The sequence below is a fragment of the Taurulus bubalis genome (assembly GCF_910589615.1).
Source record: "Taurulus bubalis genome assembly, chromosome: 3".
In the NCBI taxonomy this organism is placed as follows: Eukaryota; Metazoa; Chordata; class Actinopteri; order Perciformes; family Cottidae; genus Taurulus; species Taurulus bubalis.
Genome location: NC_136591.1, coordinates 40,412,781 through 40,434,065, shown reverse-complemented (window position 1 = coordinate 40,434,065; position 21,285 = coordinate 40,412,781). Strand labels below are relative to the sequence as shown.

Genomic DNA, 21,285 nt, shown 5'->3' with positions numbered 1-21,285 from the left:
GGAGCAGGGGAGAGAAAGGGAAGAAAGGAAAGGAAACAAGGAGTCTGTTCCCTCCAACAGAGGAGTCGATGACGTCATGAAACTTTCCTTCTTGATCAGTTTCATAAATCAGTTCAGACTTTAAAAACCAGCAGCTGCTTCTCTTCTGGAGGACGAAGAACGAGTCATCATCATCAAGTACACGAATACTTTACTCAAAGAAGGAGACGAGAGACAAGGAGGCGAAGAAGGAAAGGAAACACAAAGGAACAAGTAGTTGAAACAAGAGATCGATTACATCCTGTTTCTTTTATTCGGTTTCTTTCTGCGTCCATCTTTTTGTTCTCGTTTCATAACTGAGACTCGATGTCACGCTCGGCTGCTTCATTCATCCTCTCTCTCTCTCTCTCTCTCTCTCTCTCTCTCACACACACACATTAAGTACACACACACACACACTGTATACTGATTGATTTAGTGATCGCTCACACACCTCACTGCAAAATACACACACACTGCTATGAATATTTTATGCAGCACAAATATAAAAACCCTACAGACAAAACCTCTCTCTCTCTCTCCCTCTCTCTCTCTCTCTCATTCCTGTAGACGTCCGGTTGGGGCTCTGCCAATTGTCGCTTCATCAAAAATGCAATAAGCTGCTGCTGTAAGTGTGACTGTCACAAACAGAGGGAGAGTAAAGATGAAGGCAGTAAATGGAGAGGAGGAAGAGGAGGGCGAAAAGGAGGGAGAGGAGGAAGATTGGGAAGAGGGGATGGAAGGAGGTCTGACAGAATATGATAAAAACTATTTTGTGGATCAGGTCTTCTATGGGATGTCTACAAATCCCGGCACATTATTTCTCGTGGCTGAAGCCGCACGAAACCCGCCTGAACAAATACGAGACTTTCACCAAGGTCGCCGCTGTCCGTGTCACCAATGTCCATGTACAAAGCATTCATTTTAAGCCGCACCAAGACGCGCGTGTTGCCTGAACATCACCGTGTTCCAGCCGGTTTCTTCTCGTGGAGATTGACACGATGTTAAAGTCTGATCCCTCCTCCGCCTCCAGGCGCTCGCAGCAGGAGGCTCGATGCGTCAATGCGACCTTCATCACAGGAGACATGTTGACACGCACAGGAAGTAACGAAGCTGCTTCAGGCTCAGGGTCCAGAAATATGAGGGATTTGCATCTGTGCATTTTAGTGGAATAGTATTTTTTTTTGCAGTGTTTCGTTTTCAGGAGATACTTTTATTTTGAAGGTTTTAAAAGTGACCGTGTTTATCCGACGTCGAGCAGAAGTCTGTTTTGTTTGCCTCCTTCTTTACTTTGCACAACTGCAGCGTATTAGCGAGTAAAATGTTCATCGCAGCTCACTGGGACATCTGAATAAAATATGTTTTCCCTGTTGGGGACATCTGTGCTCTTTCTGCTGACTCAGCGCTCCGCTAGCAGCATGTCTTTTGTCAAGCAAAGAGGTTCGAGTGGGAAGGTTTTTGTCCACGTTTAACATTGATTTCTTACAATTTTTTTTTGTTTTGGTTACCAGCACAGCATTTGTTGTGTGTTGTGTATAATAAAAACATATTTCACGACATTTTATTGGCATGAAAAACGTACCAAAACGTAACCATTCGCAGACTTTAAGGGCGGAAGTAAACATGAAACACCAAAGTACGGAAAGTGTTGTAGCCCTTTAAGCCCTAACCCTAATAACCCTAACCCTACCCCCTAATCCTATTTATTGTTTGAGTTGTGTTTAGAGCTTGTACATTGGGATTATATATTATTGTAGCCCTGATTTTGCTGTTTAATTTGATATCTAGCATGTTTGTTTTTTGGGGGGGAGGGATTTATACCATGATTTTTTCTTGATTTTCCTGATATAAAAGGGTCCCCGATTGGGGGGTTAAAATGTTGTCGTAGTGGGCCAATCACGTCACAGACGGCTGGTCGGCTTTTAGCAAAACCACCACAGGAAGTCATCTTTATTAGATCTGGTGAGGAAAAGGATCGAACGCAGTTTGACTTTAGAAGTTTCGACGATATGCCGATGATACTGTCTTATACCTGTGTGTGCCTCACGATACGGCTTCTTCATGGCGTTCACTGGGATGTGAGCTAAGATGATGTGTTCAAGGTATAAATAACATTCTCATTCACACTGAGTATCACAACGAGCAGAAATGCTGACTACTACTTTTCATGATTTCAAAGGTGAAGACGTGTCGATGGATCTTTTCCGGTGAATCTCTTCCTGCCAGTCCGGCTCCATTAAGACAGATTCTACCGACTGTGATCCGGTTCCAGCTCTTCTGTTAAAAGAAGCCTGTCTCCTGTCATGAATTTCACTTTTTAGTTCCACGGCACGAAGACACGTCTCATATATTTGAAGCTTCCGCCCCGGCTTTTATACTCTACATTTTTTCCCAGCGAGAAGGACGTGAGCATATTTCTTCAGCGTTTCTGGAACCTGTCGTCCTCCAATCAAAGATTGACGGCGTTGTAACCAATGTGTAGCTTTCTGTAGCACACGTTCTCTGTGAGAATTTGAAATATGGGGCACCAGAGAGCAGTTTGTGGTCTGCCAACATGGATCTGCTCAGACACAGAAAGACGTTTAATGATAATTATCCTCGCAGTCGTCTGTAACAATGGATAATACGACTAATCAGTGGAAGGTTGTTGTGCTTTGTTTGCTTCTAAAGGGAAAGATGAATGTTTGTGAGGACCTTATGATCCAAACCTGCAGCTCTTCATTCATCACGATGCTCGGCTTATTAACGGACGTCTGTCTCTTGGCTGAGAGGCTGTTCGTGCTCCTCTGAAGATCTCTCTTCTCTCTTCTCTGTGTCCTCAGGCTGTTCGAGACCCTGCAGTCTCTGTTCTGGTCCATATTCGGGCTGCTGAACCTCTACGTCACCAACGTGAAGGCGCGGCACGAGTTCACCGAGTTCGTCGGGGCGACCATGTTCGGGACGTACAACGTCATCTCGCTGGTGGTGCTGCTCAACATGCTCATCGCCATGATGAACAACTCCTACCAGCTGATCGCGGTGAGTCAATTAGCCAATTAACGTCCAGCTTCCATATCTGGTCATTGTACATCATAAAAGGGCTTTTCTGGCTCATAGTGTCATTATAACTGTCTGACAGCATTACCAATAACATGTGGAAATAGGGTTCAGGTTTAAAAACACTTTTAGGAGCAGTTTGATGGATGTTTTGTCGGACTCAAAGCTTCCAGAACCTAGCGGGACATCTTCAAATGACTTGTTTTATAGGAACAATCCATAACCGGAAAAAAATATGTTTACTATAATACATAAAAATTAAAAAATTAAATAAATTTAATTTAAATAAAATATGGACATGTCTGCTTGAAGGATGACTGAAAAGATGTATTGATTATCATACTGGTTGCCAGTTTTCCGTCGGTTAAATTCTTAATTAATTTTGAAAGACAAACAGATGGAAAGAAAACAATAATAAAGTAATGAAAACATTCATTCCATGTCAGATCTCAACTTTATTTATATATTGTACCTGTCATACAACTGTGCAGCCCAAAGTGCTTAACAATTTAATCAATAATAGTAATAGCAAACAATACAAATCGAATTTTGACTAAAAAGTACAACAATAAAATATTTAAATTGATAAACGTCACTAAAATAGACCAAAGAGATAGAAATAGTATGAAAACCAGTGATCTTCAGCTCTTCAGAGGGCCTTTGAACACCTCAAGCAACCAATCGAAGCTTCACATTGTGTTATTTCGTCAAAAACACTTGGAATTAAATAAACCGTTTGCGATACTTTGACTGAACTGCAGACTGCACAGTCATGTTGGACTTCTCTCTACTTCTTAGCAGAACTTTTCATATATCAGTATAAAACGAGGCAACAACGAGTAAAATGTGACAGAAACAACAACAAAAAGTCCAGAAACTGCTTGAGTTAAAAACTAAGTCTTCTGAAAAGTGTGTGAAGAAAGTCTTAAACTCTTCCAGCTGATGCAATGCCTTTAAAAGCGGAGCAACGTCTGCGTCTGGCCAACAGCTTGAGAGCAGCTGCTCGCCCTCTGACCCGGAGAGCTTTGTCTCTCTGACCTCGTTTGTACCAGGATGCAGAAGAAATGCTCCTCTGTGTAGCACTGACAGCTACTACATGTCTGTTGAGTCATAAAGGCACAACGGCATCAATTATTTAGTTTTTAAAAGAACAGAGGCAAGTTGCATTTTGTTGATAATTTCTTTGACAAAAAAATGGGAAACAATGGAATTTATACATCCGACATTGTTCCAAGTTGCCACACGTGTTAACAATGTTTAAAACATATTAGACCTCTACTTCAGCCTCTCCTCTCTGAGCAGCAGTCCAGTCAAAGATTCACTGATTTGTCGTCACGTGACTGTTGGTCTCAGACGACTCAGTCGTGGTTTCATAGTTGTGTTGATGAGCTCAGAATTAAATGTTTTTTACAAAATCTGGTTAAAGCAAATGGTTTATTTTATTAATTATTTTAAATGACGCATGCAGAATATTTTTTTTTTGATGAAATATCGCTTTGTTTCGGTTGCCTTTTTCTGTTCACGGACCTTCGTATAGATGAATATGGAAAGATTTTGACTGTTTCTTCCACATAAACATGGTAGTTTTGGCGATTGTTTAAAGAAAACATGCATTTTTTTCTATATTTGCAAGAATAAAAACAATAAAAAGCATTGCCTGACCGCTGTCTCTCGTCTCCCGTCTGCGCCCCGCAGGACCACGCCGACATCGAGTGGAAGTTCGCCCGCACCAAGCTGTGGATGAGTTACTTTGACGAGGGCGGCACGCTGCCGCCTCCGTTCAACATCATCCCCAGCCCCAAGTCCATCCTGTACCTGCTGCTGTGGCTCCAGTACAAGCTGTGCAGGCGGGGCCCGCCGCCCGGGGAGGACACGCACAAATGCGAAAACCTCCGAGAGTTCACGGTCAGTGAAGGCGTCTTATCTCTCATTTAGAGCGATGAAAGCACAAAGACACACGACTGTTCTCAGGAGGGATTCACACGGGAAGCCTTTCAGTTCACAAAATACTTTTTTACTGTTATCCTTAACACACACGTCTTGATACAGATTATAAAAATGGAAGAAAAAGAGAGATAAGAGAGAAAAGTTGCTTCTAAAATAAAGTAGCGCTGAAGAGTTACGATGTTGCTTTGTGTGATGACGTATTAAATCTGAAATCACGGTCATGTTTTGCAACGTATCCTCATGCAACGGTTCATATGATCTTATAAAAAGTTGCTCAGCATTTTTCGTGCGTTTTATTGTGAAAGTCCAGCAACACCTGTTTTCCGCTCTTGACATGCACTCAAGTTTTTCAAAATAAACTTTTTTTTTTTATTAAAATAAATACGGAAGAGCCGCAATTATATCACGCAAGTTACGTGACGAATAAATCAACACAATAAAATAAAAATGTTTATTTTTATTATAATAAAACAAATTAGAGTTTTTTTATCCTTTTTAGTTTTAGTTAAGAACTCAACAACTTTTAGCTGACGATGAGTTATTATGTCATTCAACTTTTAGTCAATATGTTTGACTTTTTTATTTTCATAAATATTTGTATCTTATTTAATATTATTTCATTTAATATTTATTTTTTAAATATATTTATATGTTAATATTTGTAGTCTTAGTTCTGTGTCATATTTCATCAGATTAAATATTAAATATTTCTGATAATCTATTAGAGCCAAAACAATATTTTGTTCGTCATTTTAGTCAAACAAGATTTTATTCCCAGGTTGAATGATTAATAAAGCCCCTTTTTTAAGAATGTCGTTCTTCTGCATTAGAGAAAAAACAACTGAATAAAAGTTGAACCGCTTCACACAAAACTCCCAAAGTTCACAAACAGATGTAAATACATCTTTCCCCGCGTGAGCGAGCCGCCGGAGCCTCAGCCGGGCCGCCGGCCTCGGTAACGAGTCCCGGGAGGATTCTGGAGGGCCGACCCCCGAGAGGAAGAGCCGACGGGGGAAAACAAATCCTCTTTTCAGTTTGGCGTTTCACACGAGGAGCTCAGACGACGGGGACAGTGAACGCACCGTCGGCGAAGTCGAAGCTCGCTGTCGTCTTTAACGCTAACGTGTTGCAGTTTGTTTTGTTGGGTTTCATCTGCTGAGGAAGAACAGGACGACCACAGAGCTGCAGAACTGCTTGTGGGAACGTTGTTTTTGTTTGTTTGACCGACAAAAAAAGTATTTTAAAGAAGTAGAAATGTGATTGTATTGAACAATTTACCGTAAAAGTCGGGTTACACGCCGCTACTACCTTCGGTCTGTGTCCCCGTTTGCTCCCCGCTGTAGCCAGCTGGCGCTCATGCTAGTTCCCCCGCTAACTTCCGCTAGCTATCCGCTAACTTCCGCTAGCGCTCCTAGCTCCCCGACAACCACCGAAGGTAGCGGGACCAGCCCCAGCTCGACACCCGACTTGGGTGAGTTTGGGGAGCTAGCAGCAGGAGCGGGGAGCTAGCATCGGGAGCGGGGAGCTAGTAGCAGCGGGGAGCTAGTAGCAGGAGCGGGGAGCTAGCAGCAGGAGCGGGGAGCTAGCATCAGGAGCGGGGAGCTAGCAGCAGCAGCGGGGAGCTAGTAGCAGGAGCGGGGAGCTAACATCAGGAGCCGGGAGCTAGCATCAGGAGCGGGGAGCTAGCGTCAGGAGCGGGGAGCTAGCAGCAGCAGCGGGGAGCTAGTAGCAGGAGCGGGGAGCTAGTAGCAGGAGCGGGGAGCTAGCATCAGGAGCGGGGAGCTAGCAGCGGGGAGCTAGCAGCAGCAGCGGGGAGCTAGTAGCAGGAGCGGTTAAGTAGCATCAGCGCTAGCTAGCGCTGCTCCTAGCTTGCTACAGCGGGACACTGAACTGAGGTAGGAGCGACTTTTAACCCGACTTTTACGGTAGTAGAAGTACCAAATATAAGTGAGGCTTTATTTTGCAATACTGACCTGCTAGCTAAACATCATCACACTTATCTGACCTCTACAATAACTCACCGCTTCATCTAATGTAACCAAAAGTTACTCCTCATTTCTCAAAGTACATTAACGTAAATACTCTTCTTAATTACAACTTTGAGGTACTTGATTTTGTTCCATTATGCTTTAAAGTCACTTCATTTATTCAATTAATACAAATTAAAAAAAGATTTCACAAACAAAGATCAGTTTAGATTTCATAAGCTACAACATTAAAGTACCACTTAATACACATAAATACAACAACAGTAATGATGCAATAACACCAGTAAAACACTGATTGGGAGTATTTTTACTTTTAATACTCTCAGTACATTTTGTTGCTTTTACTTCCCAGACTATTTCCTCCCCGTGTGTCACTACTTGTACTTGTACTTGTACTTGTAGTGTGCTTGTACTTCTCCGTGACTATAACACGACTAAATGAAGCAGAAGAGAGAAACACAATCAGACGTCACACGGACCGACATCAGCTGTGCGTCTGTGAGCGCAGAAGGAACATCGGCAGATAAACACGTCCTGATAAACACATTTAACGGTCCAGTCATCTGGAGACACACACACACACACACACACACACACACACAGTGCAGCTGGCATGTTCACCTCAGCTGAAGCTGAGTTATATAAGCCGACCAGCCCACATCGGTTCACCGAGCCACGCAGCAGAGATCTGATCAAGGGAGAGAGCCAGTGTGTGTGTGTGTGTGTGTGTGTGTGTGTGTGTGTGTGTGTGTGAGTGCGTTTGCGTGTTGACAGCAAGCTAAAAACAGCATGAGATTGGAAGGAGATAATAGGCCAGGAGGAAGAGGAGGAAGAGGAGGAAGAGGAGGAAGAGGATGCGGGTTTGCAGCAGATCCTTAATTTACGGAAAGGTGCGATATATGAGATCGGGAGCGTTTCGATTGACTCTAAACAGCTCTCAACATGGCAGCGGCTAGCAGCTGACATTGCTAACGCCGTTAGCCGTGCAAATAAAGCAACAGAGACATATTTACTGTAACCATAAACATACATTATAACAATAATACAAATATGATAATATTGATATTCGTACTTTGAATGAAATTGCCAAAAAAAGAGACAGACACGTTCCATGTTACTCATTTATTTTAAAATGTTCACTACAAATTGGGACAATTTCTTCTTAATCAAGGCCGTTGCACATCGGGAGAAAATGCTAAATACTCACCTGTAAAAGGGCTTTTATTGTGAAAGGTAACAATGGAAAGAGTGGATCCACAGTCAGAGTATGACCCGCTGCTTTAAATCAAAGGGATGCGAACACACGATACACCAAGATCCCTGAAACGACCCTGCAGATCAATCACCCAGGGATCCAAAACATATTCACAACCCATGATTATAATAATAATCTGCATTAAATATCTGGAAACACATTTTGTTTTAATCGACTTTTTTTGTTGTTGAAATATTCAGATTTTTTCTGACTTGAATGCACATTAAAGTTCTGGGTGTGAAACCACTACGATGCGTTCATGTGCGGTTCGGTGCTTCAGCTCCCGGTGCGCTTTGATTTGATTGGCTCGTAAAATATAACCTGTGTGTTTTTAAAGTGATGAATTTAAAACGTGTTTAACGATCTCTTCCTTCTGTTTGCAGGAACGACACGCGGACAGTCTGATCCAGAACCAGCACTACCAGGTGTGTGTGTGTGTGTGTGTGTGTGTGTGTGTGTGTGTGTGTGTGTGTGTGTGTGTGTGTGTGCGTGTGTGTGTGTGTGTGTGTGTGTGTGTGTGTGTGTGTGTGCGTGCGTGTGTTTTTTTCCAGCCTAAAGGTCAACTTTGAAGAGATATGTTTTGAAATTTTGTGAAATATGTTTTATTTTTTTTCTTTAGTTAAGTGAGAATATTACAGAAGTAAATATAAGATAAAAAAAAAGTCACACAAAATAAATCCTGAATTTACTACAAAAATATATTATAAACAATTATGAGAAAGAAAAAAAAAATGACAAATTGTATAAAATAGATTCTCTGAGATGAAACTCATAAATGTATACAAATATAAATTTATAAATCGTTCTCGTATTTGTTTTATAAAGGAAACACATCAAGCACACAGAAAGAACATGAACATATATATAGAGGGAGATTTTTATATAGAGATTTTACGGCTAGACTTTAGATTTTAATCAGAGAATTTCAAGCAGTATTATGGCAAAATAAACTAGAAAATTCATAGTTTTTTTCTGTGATATCCGGCTTCATTATATTTATTTAAAACGCTGTCTAGAAAACCTCTTAACTTCTTTTATTACAAAACAATCCAACAAGATTCAACACCTTGTGTTGCTGCATGCGTCCACTACTTTGTCAAAGTAGTATTACATAGTACCAACTAGTAGTATTACATAGTACAGGGTATTATTACATATTACATAGTACCAACTAGTATTACATCGTACAGAGTATCTTAGTGAGAGTTGTTTTCGTCGTTCTGATGTCCATTTTTTTTTGAAAGTTTTTTTTTTGGTCAGAATTAGCGAGACGGCTCTCTTGCGTTTCGACACCTCGGTGCTCGCCGGCAGCGCCAGGACTTTGTGTTTTGGCGACGCCGGTTGTCGCTTTGAGCGGCGTCCATGTTTTTTTTATTATTTCTTTGAAGGACTGTTGTAGGATTCTGCCCTTCACTCTCAGAGTGTGTGGTGTGTTTCTGGCAGAGGAGAGCGACAGCATGCCAGACCGTCCCGCTTGGCAGTCGCAGGTGTTGACCGTGGGAGGATGCAGTGTGTGTGTGTGTGTGTGTGTGTGTGTGTGTGTGTGTGTGTGTGTGTGTGTGTGTGTGTGTGTGTCAGGGTCTGCATTACCGCCCACTGATCACCAAATGCTGAGATCTCTCTTTGGTCTTTGAATCAACGAGGGTCAGCCGCCTCATTGGCTGATTCCTTAATGAGACGACAACGTTTTAAATTCATCAGCTGGGTGGAAAATATTCTGCATTCGGCAAAGAGAGACTTTTACACACTATCATAAATAAAAAAAACTGACAACAATATATATAAATGGTTCCTCGGAGGTATTTTGTAAGGGCTAAATAAATAAAAATATTTCAAAGAATAGTAATTTTCCTTTAAACTTTCCTGAAAAAAGAAAATATGAATAAACTATTTTTGTAATGTTTTGTTCTACATCCTTTATCTGGGCTTAAAGACAGAGCAGATGTTTAACAGCCAGATCCAGAATGCTATTAACTATTAAATACTGGAGGAATACTCGTTAAGTTGTTGCTTTCTATTGAAACAAAGTTTGGGAAAACACATTAAAAATAAACAACCGTTCTGATTTTTGATCATCTGAACGCCAGAATATTTAATATAAATGAGACTCATGTTCCACCTGAACTAAAGATCTAAAGCTTCTCCTTAAGAGACGTAACATCTGATTCAGGACCAGACTTGTGTTAACTTTGCCCTTCATTTGGGCTTACAGACATTTCTATATATATTTCTTAAAACGTCCACTATTGGTCGACCTCTACCACAGTGTGTGTTGTCATATTATTGCATGAAGACAAATATCATAGCATGTACTCATTGATGTTAAGTACTAAAGGACAAAGTTCTGTCGGCAAAGAAATCAAGAAAATATCCAAAATTTGGTGAAATAGCGACGATTGAGTGAAGTAACCACGTCCGTGCCGATGTCTCCAACAGGAAGTGATCCGGAGCCTGGTGAAGAGGTACGTGGCGGCCATGATACGCAGCGCCAAGACGGACGAGGGACTGACGGAGGAGAACTTTAAGGTGGGTGCTCCCTTTTGACAATGAGTCTGTTGTTCTGCAGTAAATCACACGCGTCGGCCGCTGGAGCATCATTGGTGTCGCAATAAAGCGAGCAGGTTTATATTGACACCAGAAGCAGAGCTTCAGATTTATCAGAAGATGAAACGGTGTTTTTAATAAGTAAAAGTCTACACCTCTGATCGATAGCGGCGCTTCGCGGCCGACGGTCCTCGAGGAGAGATTCAAAACCTTCTGAGACAGAATTTATTCCGCGCCGCTTTAGCTGTGGAGCCCGTTTCCCATGATGCCTCTGGAGCCCCAGCCCGGGCTTTGAAGTGGAACATTTCCTTTGGGGCTTTTCGACCCAAAAACAACATCAGGTGCACGTCGAGCTGATTCACGTTCACACCCCGATGTTTCTGTGTGTGTGTGTGTGTTCTAAAATGTGTGTCTAACATCAGGTGCACGCTGAAGTAAATCACAGCGTTTTGTTCTCTGAGGAGAGAAGCCACGTGCGCCGCGCTCGGATCCCATGTGACCGGGGAACGAGAAGAGAAAAAAAGATGGAGAAGCTGTGATCGTGTTTTAGAGAACGAAAGGACTCAAGCTGACTGAGTTGTTTGGCTCCCGGCTCGTCGGGAGGTAGAGAGGAAAAGGTTTCAGAGGAAGTAAACGGAGTGGATGTCTGTCAGGATTTTCTATGAAAGCTACGGGCTGAATTCAAGTTAAAAATAAAACAACATTGTGTGAATTAAACTGAAAGTGCAGCACGTCCGGTTGAAGAATGATCTTCTGAGCGAGAAAAATATGAACAAGCACAGGACTTTCACCCAGGAGACCGCCGTTCATGTCCCGTGAAACAAAACCTCAACTTTACGCTTGTTATGTAACATTGTTGCGTCAGAAAGCTCACTACGGACGGTGGTTATTTATTTACGCTTCTTACGTTGTTAGGTGAAGTTATTACGTTACATTGTTGCACTTGTTTCATTACGTTGTTATTTCACGTTATTACGTTACATTGTTGCGCTTGTTTCATTACGTTATTTCACGTTATTACGTTACATTGTTGCGCTTGTTTCATTACGTTATTTCACGTTATTACGTTACATTGTTGCGCTTGTTTCATTACGTTGTTATTTCACGTTATTACGTTACATTGTTGCACTTGTTTCATTACGTTATTTCACGTTATTACGTTACATTGTTGCGCTTGTTTCATTACGTTGTTATTTCACGTTATTACGTTACATTGTTGCACTTGTTTCATTACGTTATTTCACGTTATTACGTTACATTGTTGCGTTATTATTTTCACACAAACCATGAGATTTTGAGATCTTAACCAAGTAGTAAACGTTAGCCACATGTGTGATCCTGCTAGCGCGATAAAACATATTCATTTAAAGTATTTTTTCCGCCGAAACGTCAACATTCAACGAACCCCGTGGGTTGCAGAAACGTACAATGCCAACAATCTATATTTGTTGAGGCTGACTGGACTGAATAATTGATGGTTTTAGTTTATAAATGCCAGAAAATTGTGAAACTCTTTTTTTTATAAAAGCAATTAGTTACATAAAGGTCAGTTTCTTTGGGAATACCACAGTACCATTGTGTTCTCTGGAGCGATAATGATGTCATGATGTCATTCTTTCCCCAACGAGTGGAAGTGTAATAACACATTTTTTGGAGTAACCCTGTAATGTAAACCCTTATTGTACATAAACCATTTTCAAAATGATTCATTAATCTTAATTCCCCGACAGAAATCTACAATTTTCTTTGTTTTACATATTCTTGGTGTCTAAAATACCCACAATGCAACTTCACGGCAGACAGTTGGGTCATTATTAAGTCAAATGTACATTTCAACACATGTTTCGAAATATTTTGCTACAAAATGTTATTATCGCCTTTAAATGGGGAAAAATATTTTTACAAATATAATATCACTTCATCACGTCGTGAGAGTATGTCATGACTTTAAAATGAATTAAGTGAATTAAGCAATTGATTTAGTTAAAGAGAGAAAGAGTTTACTGGAGTCTTTTCCCTCCTCTCTCTTCACTCATTTCTCCCTCCACTTATCCACTCTCTCTCTCTCTCCTCTGCTGGTCTCTTGACCTCGATCGCCCCTCTCCTCACCACCGTCCTCCTGAGCCCTTACCCTCCTCTCTACCTCCTGCCTCCACAAATTGATGTTTCACCTTCCCTCTCTCACTCAGTCACCAATAGCATATCTTCCACTTCACCCTCCTCACCCTCTTCTGCTTCATCTCTGGTTTTTTTTCTCTTCATGCTTTCCCCTGAATATCACATATTTATTCATTATAAAGCTTTGGAATACATTTTACAGCCTTCCTGATGGAAAAAAAATGGTTTAACTCCAATATTGATATATTTTCTTTCTCAAAACTCAGTCCCTCTCTCTTCTTCTTTTATCCTTGTTGTTTTAAAGCAGGCAGTAATCAATGAAGTCAAAGCTGAAGTGTCCTAAAACCTGCATTCTCTCTCCTGACCACCAGGGGGTGACTCCTCTGGTTGTATAGAAGTCTATGCTTCATGTGTTAAAGCTGCATTATCTCTGCTGACCACCAGGGGGTGACTCCTCTGGTTGTATATAAGTCTATGCTTCATGTGTTAAAGCTGCATTCTCTCTCCTGACCACCAGGGGCGACTCCTCTGGTTGTATAGAAGTCTATATAAGTGACTCTACTTCTCTCTTGATTTATTCCCATGAACATGAGTTTATGTCTCAATCTCTAGTTTCAAGTCTTCTTCAATACAGCATGATGTTCATTTAGTAAATGATGGTCATTTACAGTCAAACAGACCATAAAGCAGGGAATGCTTTAGGGGCGGGGCTATAAGGTGATTGACAGGTCGACAGCAGAGACATATACGCCGTCTCTTCGTCACTCTTTCTCAGTCCAGATTATGTCACTTCCTGTTCACTGGGTGCAAAAAAAACAAGATGGCGACGACCAAAATGTTGAACTCGAGGCTTCAAAACTGTAGTCCACAAACAAACAACTCTACAACGGCTCCGTCCCCGTCTTATATTCAGTCTTTGTTTTAAAGAGTTCAACATTAAACTCTTCTTCTCTCTCTGCCTCGTTCCAGGAGTTGAAGCAAGACATCTCCAGTTTCCGCTACGAGGTCCTGGATCTCCTCGGTAACCGGCGTCCTCCCCGGCGACACTACTCCTCCTCCAGCGAGACGGCGAGAGACGACGGCGCCATGGCCTCGGAGGACGACAGCGAGTCGGGCGACGGCGCCGGCGGCCAGAGGTCGAAGGGCGTGTCGTTCATGAACCCGCTGCTGGACGACGACAGGCCGAACGTCGGCGTGTCTGCCCTGGTGCGCTCCATCTCCGGGATGACCCGGGTGGACGGAGGCGAAGAGGGGGAGGAGGGGGAGGAACTGGAGGAGGGCATCGGGTGGGGGGAAGAGGAGGAGGATGAGGAGGGGAAACCAAAGAGCAACGGGCTGAGGACGACCGTCGTCCCTCCGTCCTCCACCGACGTCCTCCCGTCCCCGTCCTCATCGTTCTCCACGACGTTCCACTCCTCGTTCGCGCGCACGAGGACCCGGCTGCAGCGCCTCTCGAGTCCGGGGTCAAAGACGGACTCCTTCAAGCGGCTCTCCTACCTGTTCTCGCGCTCCAAACGCCGAGCCCCGCCCCTGCCCCTCCAGTGCCCGCCCTCCTACACCATCTCCGACGGGTTGCTCCGCCCCCTGGGGAGCCACAGCCACTCCGACTTCGGACTCAGCGGCGTGACCCGGAGCGAGACCCACCTGAACGAGGTGGGCCGCTCGGTGGACGTCGGCAACCCCTCGTTCTCCCCGCGGAGATCGAACGGGCGGGACTCGCTCCTGACGCTGCCCCTCCCGCCCCCGTGCCCCTGCCAATCCCTGCACTGTGCTTCCAACATGTCCGAGTCCAGCTCGCGCCTCCTGGACTCCAGCGAGGACGTTTTCCAGGGCGGAGGCGTGGGAGGAGCGGGCGAGGGCGGCGTGGATGGAGGAGGGAGGGTGATGCTCGGCGGGTGGGTGGGACCCTGCGATGACGTCATAGAAGACTCCGTGACCACGCAGCTATAGGAGAAAGGGACTACCAAACTGTTTTTCTTTGTTTGTCTGCAAAATGGCTGAACACGTTCAGAGGAAGAGAGCCGGAGAAAGAGAGAGAGAGAGAGAGAGAGAGAGAGAGAGAGAGAGAGAGAGAGAACTCCGGAATCCTAGATGGCAACATTTCACAGAACGGAGTGGTTCCGTGATGGTTCCAGAAGGGATGCTGACACCTGGCAGATGTTCATAAAAACAGTTTGACATAATCTGGGTGGAATGTGGCGGATGACACTATTGTTTCCTCTTGTCAATTCAAAAAAGATTGCCCCACATACGTTAGCTAGCAAGCGCGATGGCGAGCGAGCTACCAACCTAACCTGCCACAGAGTGGGCAGACTAGCTAAATAGTGAGGGCGCTACCAAACTAACCCGCTACTGAGTTAGCAAACTAGCTAAATAGCGAGGGAGCTCCCACGCTAACCCGCAGTGGGCAAACTAGCTATATAGCGAGGGAGCTACCAAACTAACCTGCAGTGGGCAAACTAGCTAAATAGCGAGGGAGCTACCAAGCTAACCTGCAGTGGGCAAACTAGCTAAATAGTGAGGGAGCTACCAAGCTAACCCGCTATTGAGTGGGCAAACTAGCTTGATAGCGAGGAAGCTACCAAAGAAAATAGCTGTTCACATGCCGCATCTTTTTTTTGCGCCGTCAAATCCACTGTTATCAATGTTGCAAGTTGACGGCTGCAACCAGGGGTTAAACGTTCTTGTTTTTTAACTTTTGGAACACCTTGTGATGAGGGACAATCAATCCGAGCTGGCAGAAAACTTTTCTCTTTCCTGTGTCAGTCTAAACATAGATGAAGTAGAAGTTATTAGTTTTAGTGCGGGACTACCTGGAGCTTCACTCTCCGTCCCACTGAATATATTTTTCACAATTATTTACTGTGGAAAAAAAACAGATTTAGAACGAGTTATAATTAGCTTCCATCTCGTGCTGATCACTGCATGCAGTCGCTTTCCCCGATTCTTTCCCATCCCATCACACACACACATAGAAATAGCCCTTTTTCTACAATCCTAGTATAATTAAACCCCTCATCATTTAAAAGTTCATGAGACAAATATTAAAAATGTATTTTTAATTGACAGCAGTGTCGTAGACGTCTCCTTCTTCATCACAAAATCCCGCCAAACTGTCTTCATTGACGTCTGCCTTCTTTCCCCCAGAGAACAACGCGGGAGATTTAAAGGGACGTTGTTGGTTTTTCTTCTTTCTTCTGGGAAGATTCAAGCACGCATGATTATTACGGAATTACAAGTAGCCAAAGCAAATTTTCAGAAAAAGGGATATATCTTTAAAAAAAAAAAAAGAAAAAAAAGATCCTTTGTTGGTTTCCTGATTTCTTTTGTTGCCCTTTAACCAACGGAATATGAATGGGATTAAATCCTCTGGAATCTGAATGGAACTGACCCTGAAACGCTTTCAGCCAAATGGATCACATCCGAATGAAATGAGACTCACTTGAAATTGCCAAAAAAATAATTGCCAGGGACCAGTATGGAATACCCCTCCCCTTTAACTCTGGATTTTGATGGATTTAACCGAATCAACGGGATGAAAGGGAATGGAACCACCGCTCTGCCCTCTCTCTCTCTGCAACAACAAGGGCCAAGGAACTTTATTTTATCCTAATAACAGTTATACTAGTAATAATAATAACGCTAATAATAATAATAAGAGACTTCTAATAATAGTAACGAGGACTTTTCTGGTTTCTTAAGACTGTCTTTGCTTCTATTTGAGTTGCCTGCGATACCCTGGCTTCTCCTTCAGCTCTTCCTTAATAAGTACACTTTAACCTGGTGAATAGAAATATAGGGGGATGTTTTATTGTGAGGCAGAAGGGAGACGGGGGAGGAAGAGAGGGGGATAATGGGAGAAAGAGAGGGGGATAATGGGAGGAAGAGAGGGGGAATAATGGGAGGAAGAGAGGGGGAATAATGGGAGGAAGAGAGGGGGAATAATGGGAGAAAGAGAGGGGACAAGGGGAGAAAGAGAGGGGGATCATGGGAGAAAGAGAGGGGGATAATGGGAGAAAGAGAGGGGGATAACGGGAGAAAGAGAGGGGGACAAGGGGAGAAAGAGAGGGGGATCATGGGAGAAAGAGAGGGGGATAATGGGAGAAAGAGAGGGGGATAACGGGAGAAAGAGAGGGGGATAACGGGAGAAAGAGAGGGGGACAAGGGGAGAAAGAGACGGGGATAACGGGAGAAAGAGAGGGGGACAAGGGGAGAATGAGAGGGGGATGACGGAAGAAAGAGAGGGGGATAACGGGAGAAAGAGAGAAAGAGAGGGGGATAATGGGAGAAAGAGAGAACGAGAGGGGGATAATGGGAGAAAGAGAGGGGGATAATGGGAGAAAGAGAGGGGGATAATGGGAGGGAGGGGAGACGAGTTTGCCTTTCTGGGAAATCTATTTTATAGTGAAATTTCACCAGAATTTCATCATGAAACTTTTTTTTAATTTTCATTCTTTTTCTTTCTTTTTCTTTTTCTTGAAGTCGCTCTCAGTGCGGCGTCTTCAAAAAAAAAAAAAAAGTTGGCATGAGCAGAGGCTGTTGAATTATTACTCTGGTCCATATACGACTGTCAGAGGCGAAGTAGAGAACTTATGCATGTTTGATCAAAAATAAAGGGAAAATAATAGAAAAAGAAAAACACCGTTACCTGCAACACACACACACACACACACACACACACACACACACACACACACTGGAAATCTCAGCTGATGTGATGAGTAGCTCCTGGCTAAATGTTTTATGAGACTTTATCAGACGCCGTCTGGGTGACATCACCCGCCTCTCTTTCTCGTCGTCTCATCCATATCCTGTCTCTTTACCTTTCATTTGTCATACACACACACACACACACACACACACACACACACACACACACACACACACACACACACGCACACACATAGGATCGCCTCCGGCAGACGCCATGACCTCACCACCAGCAGAGAGCCTCAACCCTTTCAATGAATCACGTCTACCCAAAATGTCACGGCGTAACCATGGCGACCCCATTACCCCAACACACACACACACACACACCCCATGTCAACATCCTGTAATCATAATGTCGCTTCCAGAGCCGGCGAGCTTGGGCGCTGCCGGGCGTCCTGGCGGCAGATGAGTGGTCGGTGATGACACCCGTCTGTTTACATCCCATAATAATGGCCTACCTGCTGGTTAAAGTTTGAGGTTTTTCAATACAACTTTTTCTGCAACTTCTAACCGATAAAATAAGATGTTCTGATTCAACTCGGCAACACGGGCAGCAGATGAACCGGAGTGCGAAAAAATGGATTCTCTTAGTTACCACGGCAACCGGCCTGCATGTCACCCACCCCATAATCAGGGTGTGTAACTCACACACCCGAGCACATCTCGTTATTTAGAAAAACAGAGGAAATTAACTCTATTGATCGATTGGAAGTATAGCTTGTCGCCAATAAGGTTTGAGGGTCACCGCCTGTTATTAACACACACACACACACACACACACACACACACGCACACACACACACACACACACGGTAACATGGCACATGGAGGGCCACATTTGGCAACACTGATGCGACCGATAATCATTCTGATTGATTGATATTCTCCACAATCCATAATTCAATGCTGTTGAGCCATTGATGTGTGTGTGTGTGTGTGTGTGTGTGTGTGGGGGGGGGGGGGGGGGGGCGCAGGTGTGTGTAAAGAGGAACTATGCAATAAAGACACAAATTGAGCATCATTGAAGACGATGTCTCCTAAAGGGACAGATGGGACGACACACACACTCACACAAACACACACACACACACACACACACACACACACACACACACACAGAGCGCTAATAGTCCTGTGTGCCTCCAAGGCAACCGATGACAACAGTTTTGTCCGCTGCTATAGATCTCATGTGTGTGTGTGTGTGTGTGTGTGTATGTGTGTGTGTGTGTATGTGTGTGTGTGTGTGTGTGTGTGTGTGTGTGCGTGTGTGTGTGTGTGTGTGTGTGTGTGTGTGTGTGTGTGTGTAAGAGAGAGGGGAGGGAGGGTTGAGGCATCACATGACGCAGAATCCTTCAGAACAGACCACCTGCAGGCACACACACACACACACACACACACACACACACACACACACACACACACACACACACACACACACACACACACAGCGCTCTTAGGAAGTCTAATCTAAACATGTTGTCAGTAACACATCATAATAATAGTTTTTTTTACTGTTAACAAAACAATAAAATGTTAATGAATAATATTTACTAATTTTGAGTTATGCTCAAATGTATGTTAACAGTTTAATGTTGCACATATATGATCATTTTAGCCTAAAATTATAATAATTATTTAATGATGACCAAATAAATGTGTAAATCTTTTAAGAAATTATTTGTAAAACATTTGTAAACATTACATACATATTTGTAACACTTTGTTCATGGTTAATACGGTTTTGAAGCCTCCAGTTTGTCATTAGGTCGTCGCCATCTTGTTTTTTTGCAACCAGAAGTGAAACAAAAAAGGGCGGAGCTAAATACAACCGAATAATGCATATTTGTAGGTTAGAGATTGAGACATGAACTCATGTTTACAATGTTTAGTGAGGGAATACATCAAGAGAGAAGTAGAGTCATTTATATAGACTTCTATACAACCAGAGGAGTCACCCCCTGGTGGTCAGGAGAGATAATGCAGCTTCTAGACAAGAAGCATAGACTTCTATACAACCAGAGGAGTCGCCCCCTGGTGGTCAGGAGAGAGAATGCAGCTTTAACACAGGAAGCATGTACTTATATACAACCAGAGGAGTCCCCCCCTGGTGGTCAGGAGAGAGAATGCAGCTTCTAGACATGAAGCATATACTTCTATACAACCAGAGGAGTCGCCCCCTGGTGGTCAGGAGAGAGAATGCAGCTTCTAGACATGAAGCATGTACTTCTATACAACCAGAGGAGTTGCCCCCTGGTGGTCAGGAGAGAGAATGCAGCTTCTAGACACGAAGCTTTGGCTTCACTCTTCAGAACTAGAGGTTTTTTTGATCTTCTTCATCTTCACTCTCAATCACAGTCACAGCTTAGATAACCACCGCTTTAAATCCGTTAACGAGACTTTAACTGATCAAACCCCACAAATCAAAGCATCACCATGGAAACACACAAGAAGCCCAGAGTTCTAAAAGCCAGATCCGATCAGTAATGTTTCAGTTATTGCTATCGATCAATAATCAAACACCAGCATGTGTCTTGGCCGAGAGGGTTTTAATATCTGACTGTTCCTTTAAGAAAAAGTCCAAAAAAACGAGTTGGCGTGGCTACTCATCACACACACACACACACACACACACACACACACACACACACACACACACACACACACACACACACACACACACACACACACACATGGCATCATTCAGGTTCCCCTCTCACCTTCTTAAAGGGATTTTGAGCTTTAAAAATACAAACATGTCCTTGTTTTTCTTTGTTATTTTTGGAAGATTTCCACACGGATGAATGTATGACTGTGTTATTTTTCTAGAACCGGACGGCTATAGCGCACGTTGTTGACTCTTTAATAAAGGCATCCTTAGAAAACTGGGCTGTGGTCCGACTCTTTATTTGACTGGCGTTCCTCCATCTCTTCTTTTTAAACAGGTTTCCAAACAGGAAGTCACATTTCTTTCCCGTTCCTGCCTTCATTGCAAGGCAAGTTTACTTGTAACGCACATTTCAACAACAATGCTTCACATAAAACCATTAAAAGCATCAAAACATAATGCAAGAAGAAAACAAGATTACAAAACAATGAAGAACATTCATTTTAAAACATAAAAAAAACAGTCAAAAAGCAAAAAAAATAATCAAAGTTGCAGTTTAAGAAATAAAATGCAGGAGTGAAATGCAAAAATTGATTAATATCCTTGAATCTGGTTCAATTAAAGGCAACAGACAACAGAAAAGTTATATAATTATCTTTACTTATATCCTGTTCCTTTATGTGAGACAGACACAATGAGTTCACTTCATATAAAGCCACATGTTTAAAGCCACAGACGTTTAAAAAACACGTCCGCAAAGAGACGCTTCAAATTTACATTTTGTTCTTTGTCAGACGCTTCGGCTGCTCCGGCTCTGCAGCGCCGGGTTTATTTTTAGACGCGTTTTGAGACGAGGACTCGCTCAGAGACGGAGCGGGTGCAGCGAGTTGCAAGAAGATAAAAACCCTGCTCACCGTGAGACTCGGAGGATGTGTGTTCTCCCAAGTCTGGATCCCTAAATCAGGTCAAGTGCAGTGGAAGTTACTTATGTAAGAGTGGAGTTTCATTTATTGATATGGGTTTTGTGTATTAATGTTACCTTATAAAGTCAAACTTAGGTT

General features: G+C 43.1%; 1 protein-coding gene across 1 annotated transcript in view; it reads left to right on the top strand.

The window, feature by feature from the left end:
• The window catches only part of trpc5a (transient receptor potential cation channel, subfamily C, member 5a), a gene marked incomplete at both ends in the record, with an annotated part of 72,315 nt that extends 57,459 nt beyond the window's left edge, over window positions 1-14,856 (top strand). Inside the window, 5 exons of the mRNA XM_079214796.1 lie at window positions 2,841-3,036; window positions 4,750-4,959; window positions 8,628-8,669; window positions 10,681-10,770; window positions 13,876-14,856. Of these exons, the coding sequence (XP_079070922.1) occupies window positions 2,841-3,036; window positions 4,750-4,959; window positions 8,628-8,669; window positions 10,681-10,770; window positions 13,876-14,856 (1,519 nt within the window). The remainder of the gene's footprint in view (window positions 1-2,840; window positions 3,037-4,749; window positions 4,960-8,627; window positions 8,670-10,680; window positions 10,771-13,875) is intronic.
• Window positions 14,857-21,285: the final 6,429 nt, after the last annotated feature.